Here is a 22,874-nt window from a genome sequence, read left to right on the forward strand (position 1 = left end):
GAGGACACTTTCATCTACACCTCAAGGTGCTATGTGAGCTGCCAATGGAGGAAGGCAGTCAATAACTCTACCCAGCTGTGATGTTGATGGACCACAGTGACCAGCACAGGAAGAGACCCTAAAACAGTTACCTACAGAAAAGCTTCTTTTTGTAGCAGATCAAAAATTCCTACTGCTCAGTAAACACTGTTGTGTGACGGCACCACAGCACAGCACAGTGCTCACTTGTGGGGCGCTGGTGTAAAGAAACCTGTGCTGCAGGTCAGATCAAAGTGCACAGTGCACAGTGCACAGCATCTGGTAGTTAACGACTGCTCTTTGTGCACAAATAACTCAGGCACCCGGCAAGAGTTCCAGAGTTGGGGATAACGCTTGCACTACTCTCCCTCTGCCTGCAACGTCTCCTCTTTTCACCCTTTGACTAGTTGGAACAAAATGGGCTCACTTCCGTTTGTTCTCTTCCACCACAGCAAATGACAGGTACAACATGGCAAAGCTGCTGCCCACACGTCTATCGCTCATACAACACACAATCACTTCACATGCTATTTTGTGTCCTGAGAACTCAGAATTGTTACTGGTACAAAGTAAGAACTTAGATCCTTGCTGATCAATGAGAAACAAGTGAACGTACCTCTGCAGGTCTCACCCAAGCCAAAGAGCAAGGGATTGCCTGAGCAGGCAGCTTCGTGTAGCAGCATCTGCAGAAAGTTAAACGTACGACTATCATGTATGTATCATGTAATCATGTATGTACAAAGTTTTTAATGAGTCTCTGATCCACTTGTCTTGTTATTCATATCATTCCAATTAACTCACAACACTTTAAATTAATGCCTCATACCTTAGAAGTTATTTTTGAAACAAATCACAAAACAGTACTTTTTAAGAGAACCATGTAAATGAAAGCACCCAGTAGGACTGCCCAACCCCTTGGCATGTAAGTATGCCTCTTAGCATGACCCTAAATTACTGTCTTACTACGAGACCAAAATTTATTCTCACGGTTTATTAAAATTCATAATCAAGTGAAAGAAGAGTGAGTATAGTTCATCCATAAAATAAGTAATCAGCGGCTCAGTGATTAACAATGTGTGCTCCTTCTGCGGAGGATCCCAGCTCCCATGTCAGGCAGCTCTCAACTACCTGTTACTCCAGCACCACAGAATCCTACAGCTTTGGCCCCTGGGGTACGTGATCATACATATACACACACTTAAAAATAATAAAGATAAATCTTTAAAAAATATATTAAATGATCATTTGCCAAGTATGTTCTGCAATAAGATGTAAAGAATGGACGGAAGATGGCAAGAGAAAGAAAAAAATCCCAGCTTCAAAGTTCCATGATTCATAATTTCATTTTTCCAGCATTCTTTCTGAATTCAACTCACTTGAGGAACCGCAGAGCGGACTTCTGAACAGTTCCAATATTTCCAAAGTCTGGGTAGAACACTTCAACATCCTTTTTTCCGATGATTCGGTGGATAATAACCCGGTACCACCACTTGTCCTCAGAAATCCTTACACAACAGAGATGTCCTGGTTGGATAAAATATTCTGGCATGATGTACCGATCGGAAACCAGCTGATTAGAGTAACAGCGCCTGGGGAATTCATAATACAGAAAAACTATGGAGTGAAAGAAAAATTTTTTACTGGTGTATGAAGAACAAGAAAGTCTTAGCAAAAACCAAAGCAAAAAATTTATTTTCTCTGATTCGTTAATATCAATTCCTTTATCAAAATCCTTTCTTTCAACAAACTCAATTAAGTATGAAAATTACACACTTATCTTGTTACCTTACATTCCCTAAATAGAATGTAACCCAACTTCCTGAAATGGATACTTTCCTGCATTTATGGTTCCTTTCGGGAAGGGGTGACAGAAAGTCTGTTAAGAACCAGAAAACCGGGAACTGCGCTGTGAAACAGTCTCACCTAGAAAAGGCCGCACAAAGAAGACCAGAGCAATGACAGAATCAATGGACATATTCATGTGGAAGGGGGGAAAGTCCGTGGGGTCTCAGCACTAAACAAAGATACAGGCAACCAATGACTGCAGGGAGAATTGGTCTCTCCTAGGAAATGAGCCAGTGTTGGTTATCAAATAGAGTGGTCAGCCCTATAACAACATACATATAGACAAGTTGTGTTTGCATGTATTTGTGTTACACATGCATACACACGTACACATGCATGTCACAACAGTCATCCAAGAAGAGGAGGCTATCAACTTGAAGGTGGAGAGTAGGTGGGTGGGAGGGGTTCTAGGGAGAGACTGGAGGGAAAAAAGGGAAGGAAAGAGATGTAATTCTATTTCAATTAGAAATATCCTTTTTAAAAAGCATTGATGGAACAGGTGGTGATGGTGTACACCTTTAATTCCAGCGTTGGAAGGTAGAGACAGAATCCCTAAATTCGAAGCCAGCCTAGTCTACAGAACAAGTTCTAGGACATCCAGGGCTACATGGAGAAACCCTGTCTTGAAGAACAAAAATCAATGACTTTTCCCCAAATGCAAGAGTCTCTCTCTGTAGCTTATCTTCTTTCATGCTTTTGGATACTCCTCTCCACGATTCTCTCCTATTCTCTCCTTGCCAGTATCGTTAATAGGCTTTTTGTCACCTTAAAATTTTGGGTCCTTTGGAGTGTTTAAACAGAAACCTAGGTTGAAATCTTGACTCCCTTGCTTACAAGATCATTTCAATTTCCTTGCTGGAGATGGAGACAGCAGTGCTGTCCCAGCATCACCAGTGCTAGCTCCACCTCCCTAATTTCTTCCCAAAGCACATCACTTAATCCTTCATTAATGTTGACTTAGTGCCAGGACACATCCGTGCCCATCTCTGTTGGACAGTCAGGAGAATGACGTACAGTGAACAAGGCCTTGGGGAACTGAGAGACACTCCAGGAAAAGGCAGAGGGCCTTCACCTCAGGTGTATTTGTTTCCTGGAATGTTCTTATGATTTCATGCCTCCTGTGTTAAACATTTACACTCCATTTATAAGACATGCTTATTCTTGATGGGTATCAGACCACAGCCACAGAACCCAATCTGGGAAGAACATGCTGAGTGCCGTCCTCCTTGTACCTGACTGGATATGGCCTCTGCCTCGCATGTGTGCTTTCCCAGACATCATCTATGGTACGTGCCAGGCACTGTTTAAACTGCTCTGTCCTGAGAATGTTCTAGGAATAGGCTGCTATGTTGATAGCATGTGCTCACTGGCATTTATTTACATGTTTTTGAACACAAACACCCTTCCTTAGACCATTGCTTTGTTACTTACATTAGTGTATAAAGCACACTGAAACTGAAGTAAGGTTGTTTACAGCATTAGACTGTTGTTTACCCATTCTTTAAGGTCCTAAAACCCCAGGTCTCACAGACACATCTGCAGAGGTTGTCGAAAGCTGACAATCTCAACTGGCAAAACGTTGCTTTTGAGGCCTTGTTGAAATATCAACTATGAAGCTTTCCCAGACAGAACTGCGGCTTTCCAGCAGTACAAGGGCCTCCAGAACCAGACACTCAACAGTTACAATGTAACAGCAGCAGCCAGGCTAGGCTGGTAAACTGCTCCAGAACCCATATCAAAAAACAAACATTACCTGGGCATTAGTATTGTATTCGTTAATCCCAGCACTTTGGAGGCAGAGGCAGGCAGATCTGTGAGTTCGAGGCCAGCCTGGTCTACAGTGTTCCTGGACAGATGCAATGTGGAGGCCCGAAAGGCAACCTTAGGGGTAATTGTCAGGAATGCGGCCACCTCCTCTGCGACAATGTCTCTGATGGGCCTACTCTGAGACCAAGTCTCTTATTAGCCTAGAGCTCACCAACACTGGTAGACTAGCTAAACAGAGAGGCCCAGGGATTCTCTTGTCTCTGCTTTCCCCAGGCTAGGGTTACAGGTCTTTGCCACCATGCTTGGCATTTTCACATGTGTTGAAGATAAAATCCCGGTCTCTGTGTTCACAAAGCAAGTGCTTTACCAAACTATCATTCGAGCCAGGATAATATTTCTAGGGGATTTTATTGGACTTACGTCAGGTAACTTAGGTATCATATAAACATATAATAAGGTTAAAAAAGGAAAGAAAAACATGGAATGCTTCTGTAAATACAAACTGTGTACCTTGTTTAACAAGAGGCTGTTGTGCTGTCCTGCAGCCTTTGATGGAGGAAGGTCATTGGTTAAATTAAAAGAAACTGCTTTGGCCCATCTCATTGGTTAGGAGATAGGTGGGAGGAGTAAACAGAACAGAACGCTGGGAGGAAGAGGAAGTGAGGTCAGACTCGACAGCTCCCTTCTCAGGAGCAGATGCCTCAGCAGAGATGCCATGCCTCGCTCCCGCGCAGACACACGCGATGAAGCTCTGAACTAGAATCTTCCCGGTAAGACCGGTGCTCACAGATTGTTAGAGATGGGTTGATTGGGATATCAGAATTAGCCAGTAAGGGCCAGAGCTAAAGGGCCAAAGCAGTGTTTAAAAGAATACAGTGTCCGTGTAATTATTTCGGGTAAAGCTAGCCGGGCAGGTGGCTGGGGTATTGGGGACGCAGCCCCGCCGTCGCCCCTATTACTACAAATGGCGCCCACGTGATGGACTAAACCCACTTAACAAACCTGAGAAGGCTTAAAAATAAGGGAGAGAGAGTTTAACACAGATTTTTGCTGTTTGTTGGTGGCATGCTGTAGAGAGATTTCCTGATTCGGCAACAGCAGCAGAAAAAACGCTGTGTCATTTCAAAGCGTGGCTTCCTGGGGCTGTGCCGCCAGTGCAAACTCTGGCTTTATGTTTGTGTTCCCGCTTGGGATCGGAAGGAGAGTGCTCTGAGACCATGACGATGACTCAGAGCTCCCCGCCTGCTCCTGGGCAGAAGGCAGAATCAGGCTTAGGCAGGCAGAAGAGCATGGCGGATTCCTGCCGCCATACAGAGACGTGTTTTTAGACTGTGCAGTGCTCTGCGTGTCAGATTTGGATGTTACTTGGATGAAAAGAATTTCTGTGTTGCACGCTCAGTCTCAGAATTAAAGTGCTGAGTGCCGCTCCTACCTGGTAGCCCCAGAGCTAGCACAAAATGGTACGTCCTCCATTTTGAAATTTTCCTGACTCAGCAGCAGGAACAAACCTGTGTTGTTTTAAAATGCCGGCTTTCTGGGCCATCCTGCCAGGGCAAACTCTGACTGTTTGAGGCAGGAGGGCCGGCTACCGAGAGAGGACTTGAGTGTTGTCTGTTGTAGCTTGCTGGCTGGCAGGGACCTTGAAATGCCATAGAGGTGTGGCCGTAAACATGGCTACAGCCAGTACCTCAGCCATGAGGCTGGAAAGCTAAGGAATGGACTGGATCTAGCTGGCAAAGCCATGGCTTTAATTCTACTGATATTGCTTGCTAAATTAAGGACTCATGTGGTCAGAAAAAGAGAGATATACAGTAAAGAGAGATTCAAAGACAATGAAAATTTCTAAATGGTTTACTGTGTGTTAAAAATATATGCAGACTAAAAGTTAAAATTCTTAAAGTAAATCTCTGTGACTTCAAGGTGTGGCAGCACACGCCTTTAATCCCAGTGCCTAAAAGGCAGAGACAAACAGATCTCTGTGAGTTCAAGTAGTAGCAAACACCTTTAATCCCAATGCCTGGGAGGCAGAGACGGGCGGATCTCTGAGAGTTCAAAGACAGCCTGGTCTACAGGGTTATTCCAGGTCAAAGATATGCGCTCAAAAAGCAAAAAGTTAACCTAGGAATGTCACAGCTTAGATTCTTAAGTGCCTAGTGATTTAAAGGCGCAAATCAAAAGTGCTCCTGGATAGTAAAAAATTGCAGATTCACAATAGGACATATTCAGACCACTAAATGAGTCACACTGTTGGATGAATGTACATAGGCTTGGGAGAGAGAAGAAAAAGAATATAGAGAATAAAGTTAATGGTTTAAAAAGAAAAAAGTAAAAGTAAAGTCTTTAAAGAGACAGAGTACAGATAGTTATAGATATAAATATAAGCCATGTAAAAATGAAAAATTCACAGAGAGTCTGGATTATGTACATTGTGTTTTCTTTAAAATTTTTGACTGTGAAGGAGCTAAGTACAGAGAGACATTTCATTATATGGGCTGCCAAGTGGAACCAGAACGGATATCATGAGGGAATGATTTCAAAATTTGGATCTAAGGATATGATACTTTGGAAAAGAGATTCTGCTTTTGTTTTCACAGAGGATCAGACCTTGTGGATTGCATTTATCCCGATTTGGTATGATGGACCACGTCCTCCTGAAGGGTTGCTGTGAACATCTTCAGAAAATTGCTTCGCTCAACTGCCAACTGAGATGAAACTAGCACACAGGTTATACCATGAAAGACCTAATTAACGACGCCCCCATTCAGCAGGAAGCAGTTTGGAGAGAAAAAACTGCGCCCATGTTCCCAAAATATGGTTTATAAATGTTCTTTTACATTTAAAGGGGGAAATGATATAGGTATGAATAATTTGCATTAGTATGGATTTTAAGGTCAATTTTGTTATATGTATATGCATATTTCTGCTATTGATTAAGATATTGTGATTGTGTAGTTCATTTAAAAATGTAATGTATAATTAAGAAATATAGATTAGTGGATAATCATCAGTAATAGTCAAGCTTGTAGTCATGTTAGATTTTCTAGATATATAGAGATATATTTTAGATAGACATTCTTCATGTCTTTCAAAGATTACAGAATAGGACATTAAATGTTTTAATCACTGAGGACTTTTCATGACAATGAGACACTCTGCTCCTGGCAGCACCAATCTACTTCAAGAGGAAGATGGGCATCGAAGAGGATCCTTATGGAGTTTGATAGCCATTTGGGCAAGAAACTGCTCTTGCCTGGACTATTGTATAAACTGGACACAGAGAACCCGCAGAGAGAGGACTACTGAACTTGCCTAAAGGTGAGATGATCTTTCGGGGTTCCTGATTCATGAAAGAGTCTGCGAGACATTCTGCAGGACACAACAGATAGTGACTGAACTGACTTTGAATTTTCCTGCTTTATGGAAATGTCTCTGGATACCATGGGCCTGAAGGCTGAAGATGGATGCCCCAATGGTACAGAGGAACTTTGGGTGACTGTCCAGGCAGCGAGATGTCTCTGTCATTTCTAGAGTTTTAAAAGTTGCTTTTTTCTTGTTTGCTTATTGTATCTTTCTGGAGTCTTTGATGGAGTTAAGAATAGTTAGTTATAGTTATAGTTTTCCTTAGTTATGATAAAGATTATTGTAACTTTTACTTGATAACTGTTTCGTTATATGTAATTTTGCTATGTTAAAGCCTTCCTTTTTTTTTTTTGTTTAAACCGAAAAAGGGGAAATGATGGAGGAAGGTCATTGGTTAAATTAAAAGAAACTGCTTTGGCCCATCTCATTGGTTAGGAGATAGGTGGGAGGAGTAAACAGAACAGAACGCTGGGAGGAAGAGGAAGTGAGGTCAGACTCGACAGCTCCCTTCTCGGGAGCAGATGCCTCAGCAGAGATGCCATGCCCCGCTCCCGCGCAGACACACGCGATGAAGCTCTGAACTAGAATCTTCCCGGTAAGACCGGTGCTCACAGATTGTTAGAGATGGGTTGATTGGGATATCAGAATTAGCCAGTAAGGGCCAGAGCTAAAGGGCCAAAGCAGTGTTTAAAAGAATACAGTGTCCGTGTAATTATTTCGGGTAAAGCTAGCCGGGCAGGTGGCTGGGGTATTGGGGACGCAGCCCCGCCGTCGCCCCTATTACTACAAATGGCGCCCACGTGATGGACTAAACCCACTTAACAAACCTGAGAAGGCTTAAAAATAAGGGAGAGAGAGTTTAACACAGATTTTTGCTGTTTGTTGGTGGCATGCTGTAGAGAGATTTCCTGATTCAGCAACAGCAGCAGAAAAAACGCTGTGTCATTTCAAAGCGTGGCTTCCTGGGGCTGTGCCGCCAGTGCAAACTCTGGCTTTATGTTTGTGTTCCCGCTTGGGATCGGAAGGAGAGTGCTCTGAGACCATGACGATGACTCAGAGCTCCCCGCCTGCTCCTGGGCAGAAGGCAGAATCAGGCTTAGGCAGGCAGAAGAGCATGGCGGATTCCTGCCGCCATACAGAGACGTGTTTTTAGACTGTGCAGTGCTCTGCGTGTCAGATTTGGATGTTACTTGGATGAAAAGAATTTCTGTGTTGCACGCTCAGTCTCAGAATTAAAGTGCTGAGTGCCGCTCCTACCTGGTAGCCCCAGAGCTAGCACAAAATGGTACGTCCTCCATTTTGAAATTTTCCTGACTCAGCAGCAGGAACAAACCTGTGTTGTTTTAAAATGCCGGCTTTCTGGGCCATCCTGCCAGGGCAAACTCTGACTGTTTGAGGCAGGAGGGCCGGCTACCGAGAGAGGACTTGAGTGTTGTCTGTTGTAGCTTGCTGGCTGGCAGGGACCTTGAAATGCCATAGAGGTGTGGCCGTAAACATGGCTACAGCCAGTACCTCAGCCATGAGGCTGGAAAGCTAAGGAATGGACTGGATCTAGCTGGCAAAGCCATGGCTTTAATTCTACTGATATTGCTTGCTAAATTAAGGACTCATGTGGTCAGAAAAAGAGAGATATACAGTAAAGAGAGATTCAAAGACAATGAAAATTTCTAAATGGTTTACTGTGTGTTAAAAATATATGCAGACTAAAAGTTAAAATTCTTAAAGTAAATCTCTGTGACTTCAAGGTGTGGCAGCACACGCCTTTAATCCCAGTGCCTAAAAGGCAGAGACAAACAGATCTCTGTGAGTTCAAGTAGTAGCAAACACCTTTAATCCCAATGCCTGGGAGGCAGAGACGGGCGGATCTCTGAGAGTTCAAAGACAGCCTGGTCTACAGGGTTATTCCAGGTCAAAGATATGCGCTCAAAAAGCAAAAAGTTAACCTAGGAATGTCACAGCTTAGATTCTTAAGTGCCTAGTGATTTAAAGGCGCAAATCAAAAGTGCTCCTGGATAGTAAAAAATTGCAGATTCACAATAGGACATATTCAGACCACTAAATGAGTCACACTGTTGGATGAATGTACATAGGCTTGGGAGAGAGAAGAAAAAGAATATAGAGAATAAAGTTAATGGTTTAAAAAGAAAAAAGTAAAAGTAAAGTCTTTAAAGAGACAGAGTACAGATAGTTATAGATATAAATATAAGCCATGTAAAAATGAAAAATTCACAGAGAGTCTGGATTATGTACATTGTGTTTTCTTTAAAATTTTTGACTGTGAAGGAGCTAAGTACAGAGAGACATTTCATTATATGGGCTGCCAAGTGGAACCAGAACGGATATCATGAGGGAATGATTTCAAAATTTGGATCTAAGGATATGATACTTTGGAAAAGAGATTCTGCTTTTGTTTTCACAGAGGATCAGACCTTGTGGATTGCATTTATCCCGATTTGGTATGATGGACCACGTCCTCCTGAAGGGTTGCTGTGAACATCTTCAGAAAATTGCTTCGCTCAACTGCCAACTGAGATGAAACTAGCACACAGGTTATACCATGAAAGACCTAATTAACGACGCCCCCATTCAGCAGGAAGCAGTTTGGAGAGAAAAAACTGCGCCCATGTTCCCAAAATATGGTTTATAAATGTTCTTTTACATTTAAAGGGGGAAATGATATAGGTATGAATAATTTGCATTAGTATGGATTTTAAGGTCAATTTTGTTATATGTATATGCATATTTCTGCTATTGATTAAGATATTGTGATTGTGTAGTTCATTTAAAAATGTAATGTATAATTAAGAAATATAGATTAGTGGATAATCATCAGTAATAGTCAAGCTTGTAGTCATGTTAGATTTTCTAGATATATAGAGATATATTTTAGATAGACATTCTTCATGTCTTTCAAAGATTACAGAATAGGACATTAAATGTTTTAATCACTGAGGACTTTTCATGACAATGAGACACTCTGCTCCTGGCAGCACCAATCTACTTCAAGAGGAAGATGGGCATCGAAGAGGATCCTTATGGAGTTTGATAGCCATTTGGGCAAGAAACTGCTCTTGCCTGGACTATTGTATAAACTGGACACAGAGAACCCGCAGAGAGAGGACTACTGAACTTGCCTAAAGGTGAGATGATCTTTCGGGGTTCCTGATTCATGAAAGAGTCTGCGAGACATTCTGCAGGACACAACAGATAGTGACTGAACTGACTTTGAATTTTCCTGCTTTATGGAAATGTCTCTGGATACCATGGGCCTGAAGGCTGAAGATGGATGCCCCAATGGTACAGAGGAACTTTGGGTGACTGTCCAGGCAGCGAGATGTCTCTGTCATTTCTAGAGTTTTAAAAGTTGCTTTTTTCTTGTTTGCTTATTGTATCTTTCTGGAGTCTTTGATGGAGTTAAGAATAGTTAGTTATAGTTATAGTTTTCCTTAGTTATGATAAAGATTATTGTAACTTTTACTTGATAACTGTTTCGTTATATGTAATTTTGCTATGTTAAAGCCTTCCTTTTTTTTTTTTTGTTTAAACCGAAAAAGGGGAAATGATGGAGGAAGGTCATTGGTTAAATTAAAAGAAACTGCTTTGGCCCATCTCATTGGTTAGGAGATAGGTGGGAGGAGTAAACAGAACAGAACGCTGGGAGGAAGAGGAAGTGAGGTCAGACTCGACAGCTCCCTTCTCGGGAGCAGATGCCTCAGCAGAGATGCCATGCCCCGCTCCCGCGCAGACACACGCGATGAAGCTCTGAACTAGAATCTTCCCGGTAAGACCGGTGCTCACAGATTGTTAGAGATGGGTTGATTGGGATATCAGAATTAGCCAGTAAGGGCCAGAGCTAAAGGGCCAAAGCAGTGTTTGAAAGAATACAGTGTCCGTGTAATCATTTCGGGTAAAGCTAGCCGGGCAGGCAGCTGGGGTATTGGGGACGCAGCCCCTCTGCCGCCCTTATTACTACAAGCCTTGAGTATCTGGCACCAGCATCCGAATAAAGCCTCTTTTGTTACAAGTGTTCATGGTCAGACTGGTGACTCTCTTAGTGACCCCACACCCATATCACCAACACTACAATTCAGAGGTGAGTATTTGAAACGCATCTTCCCAAACTTCTCTCCAAGGAAAACAACTAAGACTGTAGACTGTCAACGGGAAAGCCTTCCAGCAAGAGTCAGGACGTCTAAGTGCTGCATGCCCCACCACAGGCAACAGACTGACAGCCAATGCTGCTCTGATCGCATCGGCACTAGTAGTAAAGAAAATAAAGTAGTAAAATCTGTTTCACAAATTCGTTCAACTCCCACAACTCCCTTGCCAATAGGTAGATCTCAGCTTAGTACTATTTTATATGATAAGTGTGATTTTCTCTCTTTCCAATATTGTGGAATGACACATCTACACTTGGATGAGCTGCATAAATCAGTAAAGAGCCAAAACATAATGTTATAAAATTATACATAGGTACAATTCATCCAGGGCTACTTTCATGTTTAGAGGAGTCCTACTTTCATGTTTGTTTAAAGGCTCCACAATTACTATCTTGAAATTCTTAATGATTTCTAAAGGGCCCTGTATTTTGGTTTGGTACTGGGACCCGCAATTAAACAGTTTGTCCTGGATTTTTCAGAGAGCTAAAGCAGACCGATTCTAAAATAAGAAACATCTGAAAGACAGGAAAACTTCAAATTCTAAATTGCAACTAATTTTATGAAATATTTGTAAAATTTAGGCATTATCAAAACACAACTTTCCAAAGGGGCTGTTAAGACATTTATTAGTTATGTATTTATAAGGGTGGAGGACTTCAAGTTCCTCCATCCTTCATACTTTCCACATGCCATGGTTTCGGTTACCTAAGATCAACCACAGTCCAAAACTATTAAATGGAAAATTCAAGAAATCAGTAATTCCTAAACTCAAAGCTGTGTGCTGTACTGAGTTGAGTAGCACAGTGTAATCTTCACCATCTTCCCTCTGCAGCCCAGGGTCCAAGCCACCCCTTCAGGAGTGCCCTTGAGCCACATGCCAGCTCAGTCTAGCTGCTACCACAGGAGATGTCCTAACTGTTGTATTGTACTGCTAGTTTTGTGACTCTTACTGTATCTAATTTATAAGTTAATTTTAGCAAAGATAAGTGTGCATATGAAAAAACAGTGTACACATACAGTATGAAGAGAGTTTGGTATAATCAGTTTTAGCATTCACAGAGGGATTTGGAATATACACTGTATATGGATATGAAGGGCTATTGTACATGCTTAGATTGGAAAATAGTTATTTTTCAAAAAAATGATATTTTAGTACCACACATGGATTTTTCTTAAACTAATGTTTTAATTTTCTCAGTTTAAGTATCTGTATGATAAAAGCATCAGAAAGCAGAAGGTTTTTGTTACTTTAGGAGTCCTGAGAGCAAAATGCCCGACCATTACTGTTAACGAGATGGAAAGCGAGGCTCCCTACCGCATTTCGATCATCATGTCCTCAAGGAGCTCCGACGAGTCCCTGCTGTAGATGCGGATGTAGAACTGACTTGGAGAGATTATGTACTCCACAAAGACCCCCACCAGGGTGCTGGTGTCCAGTGGCGGAAGTCTGCAGAGTTTCTTTGCACGCACGGCATCTGGTGGGATGTCATGGTTTGCGATTGACAAGCTGAACTGGGATTTGTTTGTTTCTACTTGCTAAAGGGGAGGCAGGGAGAGAAAGAAGTTATAGAAAGCCTGTAAGGGGCATTTCAAATCTTATGATAGTGTCTCTAAAACTATTTAGTAAGGGACATTTCCAATTTCATGACAGTGTCTCTCAAACTATTTCATGAGTCACTTTTTATCACAATCATCTTGAAGTTATAAAAATCCAGATTCTTGGGTCGAGCCAGGACTATGATCCAGGATGCTTTAGATGGAGCTCACAGCTACACACTACAGCACAAGGTCACACACAACAAGGTCAGAGTGTTAAGCAAATGTCTTCAACAAAATGGGCAATGTGACATCTCAAATATTCAGGCTGGGTAAGGTGAGTTCCCAACCTTTGATTACTGGTAGGCTTAGGCAGGCTATCTTTAAGGGATGGGTCAGACTCAGACTAGCTCTCCTATCAGAAGCTCTGCAATCACGTTCATTCTAAAACATGCTATCTCCTCTAGGCCTTCCTATCGTCCTGAAGACAACACAGCAGGCTCTAGAACTGCTCGTTCCCCTGAAGAGCCATCTACAGTGAGGAACAAAGAATTCATTCCTTCATAACATCAGATCTGAAACAGGAGATAAAATACAAACAGAAGTGTGTAAGGTTGTAACAGAGGAGAAAATTAAATGAATCAAGGAAGTGAGAATGGGCATAAAGGCATCTGTGGCCACAGCTGAGGCAGGCTCCCACACTCTATAAAGCCCTGAGGACTACAAGCCTCCAGCCTGAGGCTCAGCAGTAGAGAAACCAACAGAGCCATCAAAAGAGAACTTGATACCAACCATTTGAAAATCTTAAAATCAGCTGTGTGGGAAATGAAAGCCTGAAAACCAGAGGAAACACTTCATAAGGAGGTGCTGGACTGAAGAACTGGCCTCTTCCAAGGAACACGATTCTTAGGGCTATTTTCCCCTAAAGAGCATTCTGATTTAAACATTCACTCAGTTATTCTGACTACTATATCAAGTCCTTGAACCCCACTCACCAGCTGTAAAGGCTTTACCACAAGGTTAGGCTTCTTGTAAAGTTTCTGTTCTGGTTCCTTGTGGTTCTTCAAGGGGCAGTCCCACGTAGTCTTCCTAACTGCTGCAGTCAACAGAGGGTTTCTAGAGGGGCTGGAGAGCCACGCATTGCCTTCTGTTTTCTTGTCTGGTTGAACTAAACACAAATTTCTGACTGATGAAAGGGCTCCGCCTGAAAGAGCCAGGGGGCCGCAGACCTGTCACTCCTGAGTCACTGCCACTAAGCGGCCCCCATGTGCCAGGCGCTGGGGAATCACTGACCTCTCAGATGGAGACACAAGGGAAGCTGTTGTAGAGCAAAAACAAACCCTAACATTCTCACACTGGGAAAGCAGGAGCTGGTACAACTTCTTAAACCTTGGCGAGCAACTTTCTCAGCATTCTGGTTTCCAATTTCTCCTAACTAAGCAGTGAGCAGTTGACATACAATATACATACTTTTTTTTTTCTTGAGACAGGGTTTCTCTGTATAGTCCTTGCTGTCCTGGAACTCACTCTGTAGACCAGCTGGCCTTGAACTCAACAGATCCACCTGCCTCTGCACACAACACACCCGTGACTGTGCACACGCGGGTACCTGGGCTGGCACATTACAGGACTCCTTAGAGCTATGACTACAGTGGCTCCTGAAGAAAAACTCACAAGCACATTAAAATGTAGGCACAAAAAGATTAATCACAGCGCTGAGGATGTCAGCCAGCGGTGAGATGCTTGCCTGGAATGAAGGAGGGCCTAGTTTCATACCTGAACAGCAAAATAAATAATAAAAAGCTAAAAATACTAGTCCTAATGCCTTTATAATGGTAAAAATGGAAACAATCTAAATGTCCACCAACAGGACACAGGTTAAATGAAATAAATCTAAGAATTGTGCAAAGGTAAAAATGAAAAAATATTAATATGGAAAACAATATATTAAACATAAAAAGCAAAGACAATATTTATATAATGTATTATATACAAAAATTGTCATAATTAAATATAGAAATACACTCACTGAAGCTACAAGCACTAACTATCTCTGTTATTTGGTTTAAAAGAGCTTTCGTGGTTAAAAAAAAATTCTATGACGTCAGATCAGCTCTCGCTTAGTTCTTCCAAGTCCTGGATTCAGAGTGTGCGGCTTCCGCAGCAAGGACTTCTAACTCTGCAGCCTGTATTGTTCTGGTTCATCCTCTGGCTGCCCTGCCCCAGCACTGGGGTTTTAAGATGCCAAGGGAGACAAGCGTTCAGTAATCCTACCCAGCTGCGACACCTGTGAGCACAATGACCAGAACAAGATCTCCTTAAAGGTGCAAGACTGCCGCTCTTGCCTTGACAGTAAGTCAGTGACAGAGAATATGGAAAGGTAGTTGTACATCATAATCACCAATAAAAACTTATTATAAAATAGACCGGAAAAAGATTTAAAAAAAACTGTCGGTGAAGCCTTGCCAACATAAGGATATCAGCTGACCCCCCAGAATCCACATAAAAAAAAAAAGTCAGACATAGGATATGCCTGCCTGTAATCCCAGTGCTGGAGAACAGGGTCAGGGGGATACCTGGGTCTTCCTGGCCAACTAGTAATCCTATTTCAAAAGTAAATAAACAAATAAAATGTGGGCAGCTCCTGAGGCTGTACTCCAGCTTCCTAGGCACTCACACATGCACCTCCCCACATATGTTTTATAAAAGGACCATATTGTCACCAATGCAGATGTCACCACTGAGGGAACTGAGGAAGGACCCATGGGTTCTATCCACATGACCACATAAAAGACAATGCCCTAGGTCCAATGTGGGTTCCTATAGTAAATACAGAAATAGAAAATAGGACATTTTTGGAAAAATTGGTTTGGAGTTTATTTACTGTAAAAATATACACGTAGGGTTTCTCACACATATTTCCTAGATTCTGACTGTCTTTGTGTAAGAAGTGTAGCAAAAATTCTAAGTAGCCTTAATAAATAAATAAATAAAACCTGGAGTCAGATATTAGGCAGTGAAAGTTGAAGGATCAGAGAAGCAGTGCGGCCAGTCACTACAGAGACCTTTTACCTCTACTGATGCTCAGATCGAAGGGGTGATCCTGTCCTCCGCCTGCCTCCTCAGACTGCAACGAGCTCCTCTCTCCACCCAGCCATATCACTCCTGTCTCCACTTCCCTACTGCTGGGATTAAAGGCATGGGACCCCAAGTGCTGGGATCACCATTGTGTGAGCTATGTTTCTTTTAAAACTGGGTCAATTTTGTGTAGCCCAGGGCGGCTTTGAACTAACAAGAGATCTGTCTGCCTCTGTCTCCTGAGTCCTGGGATTAAAGATGTGTGCCACCACTCCCTGGCCTCTAGTGGCTTAGCTCTGCACTCTGATCTTCAGGTAAGCTTTATTTGTTAAAACACAAAATATCAATTAAAAAAAAAAAAAGAAATTGCTGGACATGGTGGCTCATGCTTGTAATCTCAGCACTCAGGAGCCTGAGACAGAGATTTCCATGTGTTTAAGACCAGTAGGGGTTACACAGTGAGCTCCAGGCCAGCCTGGGCTACATAGTAAAAAACCTATCTCAAAACACTCAAAAATTAATAAGTTAAATTGTAAAAATTTGATTTTTTTAAACAATACAGGTTAACTTGACTATAATATCACTAAGAAGGTCCCTAGTCAAACTAGCATGAGGTGTTTTGGGTCACGTGATTCTAATGATGACTCAATGCTTTACTCTTCCTTGTCTTCAAAAGCACAGTTAAAAAGGAGGTTTGTATTATACCAGTTTAACTCACCAGGAGGGACGGGCTTCAGGTCAGCATCAAACACCAGCAAGTCTTGCTTTTCTTCACTGAACTCGACGCGGAGAATGTCACTCAGAGCGCCAACAAGTTCGGTCACGTTTAAGAACCCTAACTGTTTCGGTGAAAGCTGCTCTTTAAAAATGAGCTGTCGGAAAACAAACAGAAAAGCATGAGGACTCTGGACCTCGATACTCGGGGTTCAGTGAACTCACGCATACAAGCCTGTTTCATGGGCAGCCAATCTAACCTAACCACTGCACTCCAGGTCCCAGAGATAGATCCCTCCCCAAATACCAAGCAGACAGCTCCTGAAGAAACTCAAGGCACTCTAGGTACCACAGGCATGGGTATGCATGTGAGAACACAACACACATGTTTCCATCTCCTGAACCAACATAAAGCTATCAGCAAACCAAAGGACAAATGGGTGGGCCAGGGTGGTGTGGGCCAGGGTAGCGGCAAATTAGAATTAGTATCTATTTCTTCAGGTTACCTATTGAAACTTCTTTACCTTTTATGTTTACCGGTCTCTAATGGTTTCTCAAAGAATTGTGTGCATTACTGTGAAAACATAGCGTAAGACTAGGGTGGGAGGATTAAAAATATCAATAAGTAGCTGCTTTTTTAGACTTAATTTTTTAAAATTGTGTCTGCATGTGGATACAAGCACCAGCACCCTGAGAAGCCAGAGGTGTTATAGACAGTTATGAGTCACCTGACATGGGTGCTGGAAACTGAACTCAGGTCCTCTGGGCTATCTCTTCAGCCCCCCCAATTAGTAATTGTTCATAGTATATTCAAAAAGTCCGCAAATTTTCAGCAAAAATAAGTTTCAGGAGGGGGGAAGAGGATAAAACAAATGATGTGGGTGATCAAAGTTTTATATATACTTATGTACACATGAAATTGTGAAAGAATAAACAATTTTAAAGAAGAAATTTATGGTGAAAATCCTCACAAATGAAAAATTCATTAAAACGAGTGGCAAACGAGTCTCTGCTCACCCCCAAATGCTTCAGTCACCTAGCAACCATTTCCCTACAAATAACTATTATTACCTTTGTCTAACTTTCCAGAAATTGTCAAAACTTAATTGCGCTTTGATTTAAGATTATATAAGTTATGCATCTTGCTTTTTCAGTTACTATAAAGGTAATTTCATATTGTTATTATATTAAACACAGCTTAGGTGCACTTCATAGTTAGTTGAGTCAATTCATTGATACGTCAGATGTATTTTATTCTAGTGCTTTTGGTATTGCTCCCAATGATCAGCGATAAAGAAGCTGACATAGTTCTACTCCCACACCCCTTCCTTTCCAGAACCCCGGCCCACTGATGTAAGCTACAGTTTTCATATGTATTACATCATCTTCATGTTTTAAACTTTAAATAGCAGTATGTTCTAATTGGTAGAAGAGAGCAGCCTTTTAGGTGCACTTACATGTTCACTTTATCCTCTGTTCCTCAGTTCTAATCTGGCATCATTTCATTTAGTCTTAAGTATTACATTTACCTTTTCTTACAATACAGGTCTATTCACATTTCTCTATTTCTTGATTATCAGAAATGTCTTTATAGTGCCTTCATTCTTGATATTACTGAGTATAAAATCAAGACTGTATATGGAGTGTTCTGCTTTTACACATCTCTTCGTGGTACTGTCACACTTTTAAAAACATGTTATTAAGTCGCACGGTGGTGCACTCCTCTTTAATCCCAGCACTTAGAAGGCAAAGATAGGAAGAGCTCTGTGAGTTCGAGCCCAGCCTGGTCTACAGAGCAAGCTCCAGACAGGCTCCAAAGCTACAGAGAAACCCTGTCTCAAAAAAACCAAAAATATTTGCTAATCATTATATTTCAATGGTGTTATAACAGTAAGTAGTAAAAATAGTCTTCCTATTCATAACTAAATATTTGTTACTGGCCATATCTTAACTATCATAATGATTTAAAAAGCAACTAAGACACAAAACAAGATATAAGTGTTAAAAGCACAGATTTAGAGGATCCAGGAGCAACAGCAAATTAGTCTATCATAAGAAAATTAAGCAATACAGAGAGTAGGCTAGTAAGAAGAAATCAGTTACCTCATATTCTCCAAGCAGTTTAGAAATAAACAAACCTTGTGGAAACTTAGATACAACCTAATCAACAGAAAAAAAAACACAGATAAAATTGAAATATTAGGACAAAATACTAAGATTGGTTTTAATTTAAAAAAACATACTATCATAAATATTTCATTTTGCACATTTGCATAATTTTAGGACAAGTCCCCAGAAATGCACTTGCTTCAATCTCAATACAGTATAAAGAACATTGTGCCTTCTTAAACCTTCTAGATGTATTTTATATAAAATTTTAATTCACAAATCAAAGAAGATATAAAGTAAATACCTCTTTAAAATCTTGTGACGAAGAGACAATTTCTGCTGTATTTCAGGAAACATCCTTTCAGACGGGCACACATATGTGCCCCATTACCCATCATTTCACAAGAAAGGACACAGCAACCGTGGCAGAAGCACAGCAGCATGTACAGGGCACACTGCCTTGGGAACCAATGGCGGCAGGCATTAACTCTTTAGGAGCCACATCATGATCCTTAGTTTAAATGAATCCTTAATCAACAAATACTTCTCTGATGGAGGAAGGTCATTGGTTAAAAAATAAAGAAACTGCTTGGCTGGCCCTCATAGGTTAAAACATAGGTGGGAGGAGTAAACAGAACAGAATGCTGGGAGGAAGAGGAAGTGAGCTCAGAGACACCATGCTCCCCTCTCCCGGGCAGACGTGATAGCTCTGCTCTCTGAGGCAGACACACACGATGAAGCAAGCTGCCAGGTCAGACATGCTGAATCTTTCCCGGTAAGACTGGTGCTACACAGTTTATTAGAGATGGGTTGATCGGGATATCAGAATTAGCCAGTAAGGGCTAGAGCTAATGGGCCAAGCAGTGTTTAAAAGAATACAATTTGTGTGTTGTTATTTTGGGTAAAGCTAGCCAGTGGCAGGAGCTGGGTGGCAGAATGCAACCCACAGCTCCCTACAACACTTTTCCTCTAATTTTTTTGGTGCTGTATTAATCATGAACATCCTTGAACAAACAATTGTTAGACACTGTCCAAGTTTCAAAAGCAATGAGAAGGTGCCTGAGCTTATTGGATTGACCTATGTCCCACACCAAAGTCACAGTAAGTGAAGGGAGGTAATGTAAGGCAGTAGGAGCTATAAAGACATTTTGCTTACACAGTCCAGGACCAAAATCCTCAAGAAAGACTACACCCTCTGTCTCAATCCCTAACAACAAATGAGTTTCCAAAAATTAATAATGCAAGACTATGAAACAGGCCACTCATATGGAAGTGTACATCAGTATAAGAACATAAAAAGGTAGCTAATGTAAATTTATAATTTATATTAAATGTGGCTGAAAGTAAAGCTATCGTCCCAAGGGTCTACCAATTCAAATTTTAATAGTAGTGCAGCAGCTTTTATCTTCAACAAATCAAATGCCTGGTGTCTTTGATGGCAGCCTATACACTACATAACTGTTCAAGGGACTTCAACTGCAGAAAATTTTAAATAGCCAAGGTCCAAAACAACTCAGACTTTAATCCCTCACAGGTCTTCCTAAGTGAAACATGGAACACAAACATAAGAGATATTGTAATAATATTTGTAATAATGCTACATATGCAGGAAAGGACATTGGATTAGACAGATCTGGAACTGTTTGTTGGGCAATGGATGAAAAGGGAGTAGAAGGACCATTTTCTAAACAATTTCACATTAAAATTTTAAGTCCAATTTTATTGCTTTTTCTTATTTAAAAATTATTTTCGTTTCCCGGAAATGGAAAATACTTACAAATTTTATCTTATGTTTTAAGTCTGGATCAATAGTCCCCCCAGGTCCAACTTGGGCAATAACTGATTTGAATGTGTTCTCCAACTATGAATAAAAGAAAAAGTCAAATCACTAAAAAGTCAAAGACAAATGTAAGCAATCTATAAAAGGAAATGTTTTTCAATCAAATGAGTCCAATCCTGTTCTTAAAAAGTGGCACTGACGGCCACAGAGATGGCTCAATGTTTAAGACCACTTACTCTCTTGTAGAGAGCCTGAGTTCGGTTCCCAGACTTTGACCTCCGTGGGCACCTGCATTCACATGAACATACTCATATACAGACAGCGCATACACATAGTTAAAATTTTAAGTATCATTGAGACATTTTATATTATATAAATATACAAATGGGATTTGTGTGAAACTAGGCACTGAGGAATATTCCAGGATAAACAGCATTATCTACAAAAATTCTATAGTCAGCAGTTAACCTGGTACAAGGATACTTGCCATTCATTTTCTGAAGTTACTTAGTATTTATTACATACTTAGTGACTGCCTAATGACTGGAAGGCATGGGCTGTTAGAAAGGTCCTGAAAGGTAGGAAGGAGTGTTGAGTCAGGGCACAAGTGGAATTAATGGCCTTGTCTAGAGACCAGTGGGGGAAGCTCCTTTATGTAATATAAGCGAAGGAAGAAAGAAACGGTAGGACAGAAGGGCTATGATGTGGGCAGTGGCTAAGAATTGCTGCCTAACAGTTTTAGTGCTCTGGGAATTTGGAAGCCTGGCCTCTCATCAAGATGTAGGTGAAGAGGAGGGCGGGCAAATATTTGAGAAATAGACAGTGATTGAGAAAGATGTCCACCAACATGCGCGCAAACACGCGCACACGCACGCACGCTCGCACACAAGTCAGGAACAGAGCAAGCATCTCCACTCCCACCATTTCTTTTCATATTAGAGAGCCCAGCCTAAGGGTGATGAGAAAGGCAGATATACTGAAGCAAAACTGGGGCAGGAGAGACGGCTTCAGTGGTTACACGCACTGGCAGTGGTGGTGCACACCTTTATTCCCAGCACTTGGGAAACAGAGGCAGATGGATCTCTTGAGTTCAAGGCCAGCCTGGTCTACACAGAAAGTTCCAGTACAGCCAGGGCTACACAAAGAAAGTGTCTCAAAAAAACAAAATGGCACTAGCTTCTTTCCCAGCACCCACATGGCACATGACCTCTCACAACTGTCTGTGACTCCAGTTTCAGGTGACGTGACACCCTCCTCTTCTGGGGTCTGAAGGCACAAGCTGTATACACTGTGCTCAGGCATATGCCACAGGCAAAAATACCCATTCTCATAAAAATATATAAGCAATAATTAACATGAAAATATCATCTTTAACACAATAAAAATATGAAAGGCATAAGAAGTAAGCTTAATAAAATGTATACAAGCCATATATACTGAAAGTTATTAGACACTGAGAGAATTTAAAAATAAAAATAATGAGGAATGCTATTTTCTTGAATTCTGAGATTTAACATTATTTTTCCTCAAACTCACCTATAATATCCAATGCAATTCTAATCAAAATCATAAGACTTACTTTTGACAAAAATTAATCAGATTTCTATACAACTAAATATACATGAAATGTAAAATGTAGAATAACCAAACAATTGTAAACAAGAAATTTGTAGGACTCAATTTTATAATTTTAAGCTACTATAAAACGATAGTGATCAAGGAGCACCGGGTAACGAGGTATTCAGTGTGGGGAGCATGCAGGTCCAACAAACCGCACTACCATAACTGGCGAGCCTTTTTTAACACTTCTTATTTAAAAGTGTTTTTTTTTCATTCTATATACCAACCACAGTTCCCCCTCCCTCCGCTCCTCCTACCCCACCCCACACCCAACCTCCTATCCATTCCTCAGAAAGGGTAAGGCCTCCCATGGGGAGTCTACAAAGTCTGGCATATCAAGTTGAGGCAGGACCAAGCCCCTCCCCCCATATCACGACTGAGCAAGGAAGGTATCCCTCCATAGGGAATGGGCTCCAAACAGCCAGTTCATGCACCAGGGATAAATCCTGGTCCCACTGATAACTGGCAATCCTTATTCAGGAAACTTCAGAACTGGCATATTATACAAAGATTAATTTGAAATTGGTAATAGACTGAAATATATAATCTAAATCTCAAGAATTCGAGAAAAAATTTAGAATTTGTCATTTTATATCCAGTAAAGATTAGTAAACAAGAACCACATGAAACAAAAAATTAGATTGCCAAGAATCAAAGGCTTCCATCTACAGAAGGCAAGATTAAGAGAAGCAAGAGTGAAGCTGGAGAGACGGTCCAGTGGCTAAGACACCAGCCTTGCAGAAGACCCAGGTTCAATTCCCAGCATCTACCTGCTGGCTCACAACCATCTCTAACTCTAGTTCCAGGGAACCTGATAGCCTCTTCTGGCCTTCCTGGCCACCAGGCATGCACATGGTACACATACATACAGGCATATAGGCAAAACA

General features: G+C 41.4%; 1 protein-coding gene across 2 annotated transcripts in view; it reads right to left on the reverse strand.

Moving 5' to 3' along the window:
- Nucleotides 1-22,874, reverse strand: part of Tdrd5 (tudor domain containing 5) — a 55,980-nt gene that overhangs the window by 26,565 nt on the left and 6,541 nt on the right. Inside the window, exons 5-11 of one of the 2 annotated variants that reach the window (XM_075988316.1) lie at nucleotides 20,365-20,448; nucleotides 18,582-18,638; nucleotides 16,483-16,636; nucleotides 13,682-13,890; nucleotides 12,466-12,686; nucleotides 1,395-1,607; nucleotides 635-701 (exon numbers count right to left, since the gene is read on the reverse strand). In XM_075988316.1, coding sequence (XP_075844431.1) covers nucleotides 635-701; nucleotides 1,395-1,607; nucleotides 12,466-12,686; nucleotides 13,682-13,890; nucleotides 16,483-16,636; nucleotides 18,582-18,638; nucleotides 20,365-20,448 — 1,005 coding nt within the window. The remainder of the gene's footprint in view (nucleotides 1-634; nucleotides 702-1,394; nucleotides 1,608-12,465; nucleotides 12,687-13,681; nucleotides 13,891-16,482; nucleotides 16,637-18,581; nucleotides 18,639-20,364; nucleotides 20,449-22,874) is intronic. The other variant, XM_075988315.1, reaches the window with a different exon arrangement.

This window comes from Microtus pennsylvanicus, chromosome 10, assembly GCF_037038515.1.
Source record: "Microtus pennsylvanicus isolate mMicPen1 chromosome 10, mMicPen1.hap1, whole genome shotgun sequence".
Classification (NCBI taxonomy): domain Eukaryota; kingdom Metazoa; phylum Chordata; class Mammalia; order Rodentia; family Cricetidae; genus Microtus; species Microtus pennsylvanicus.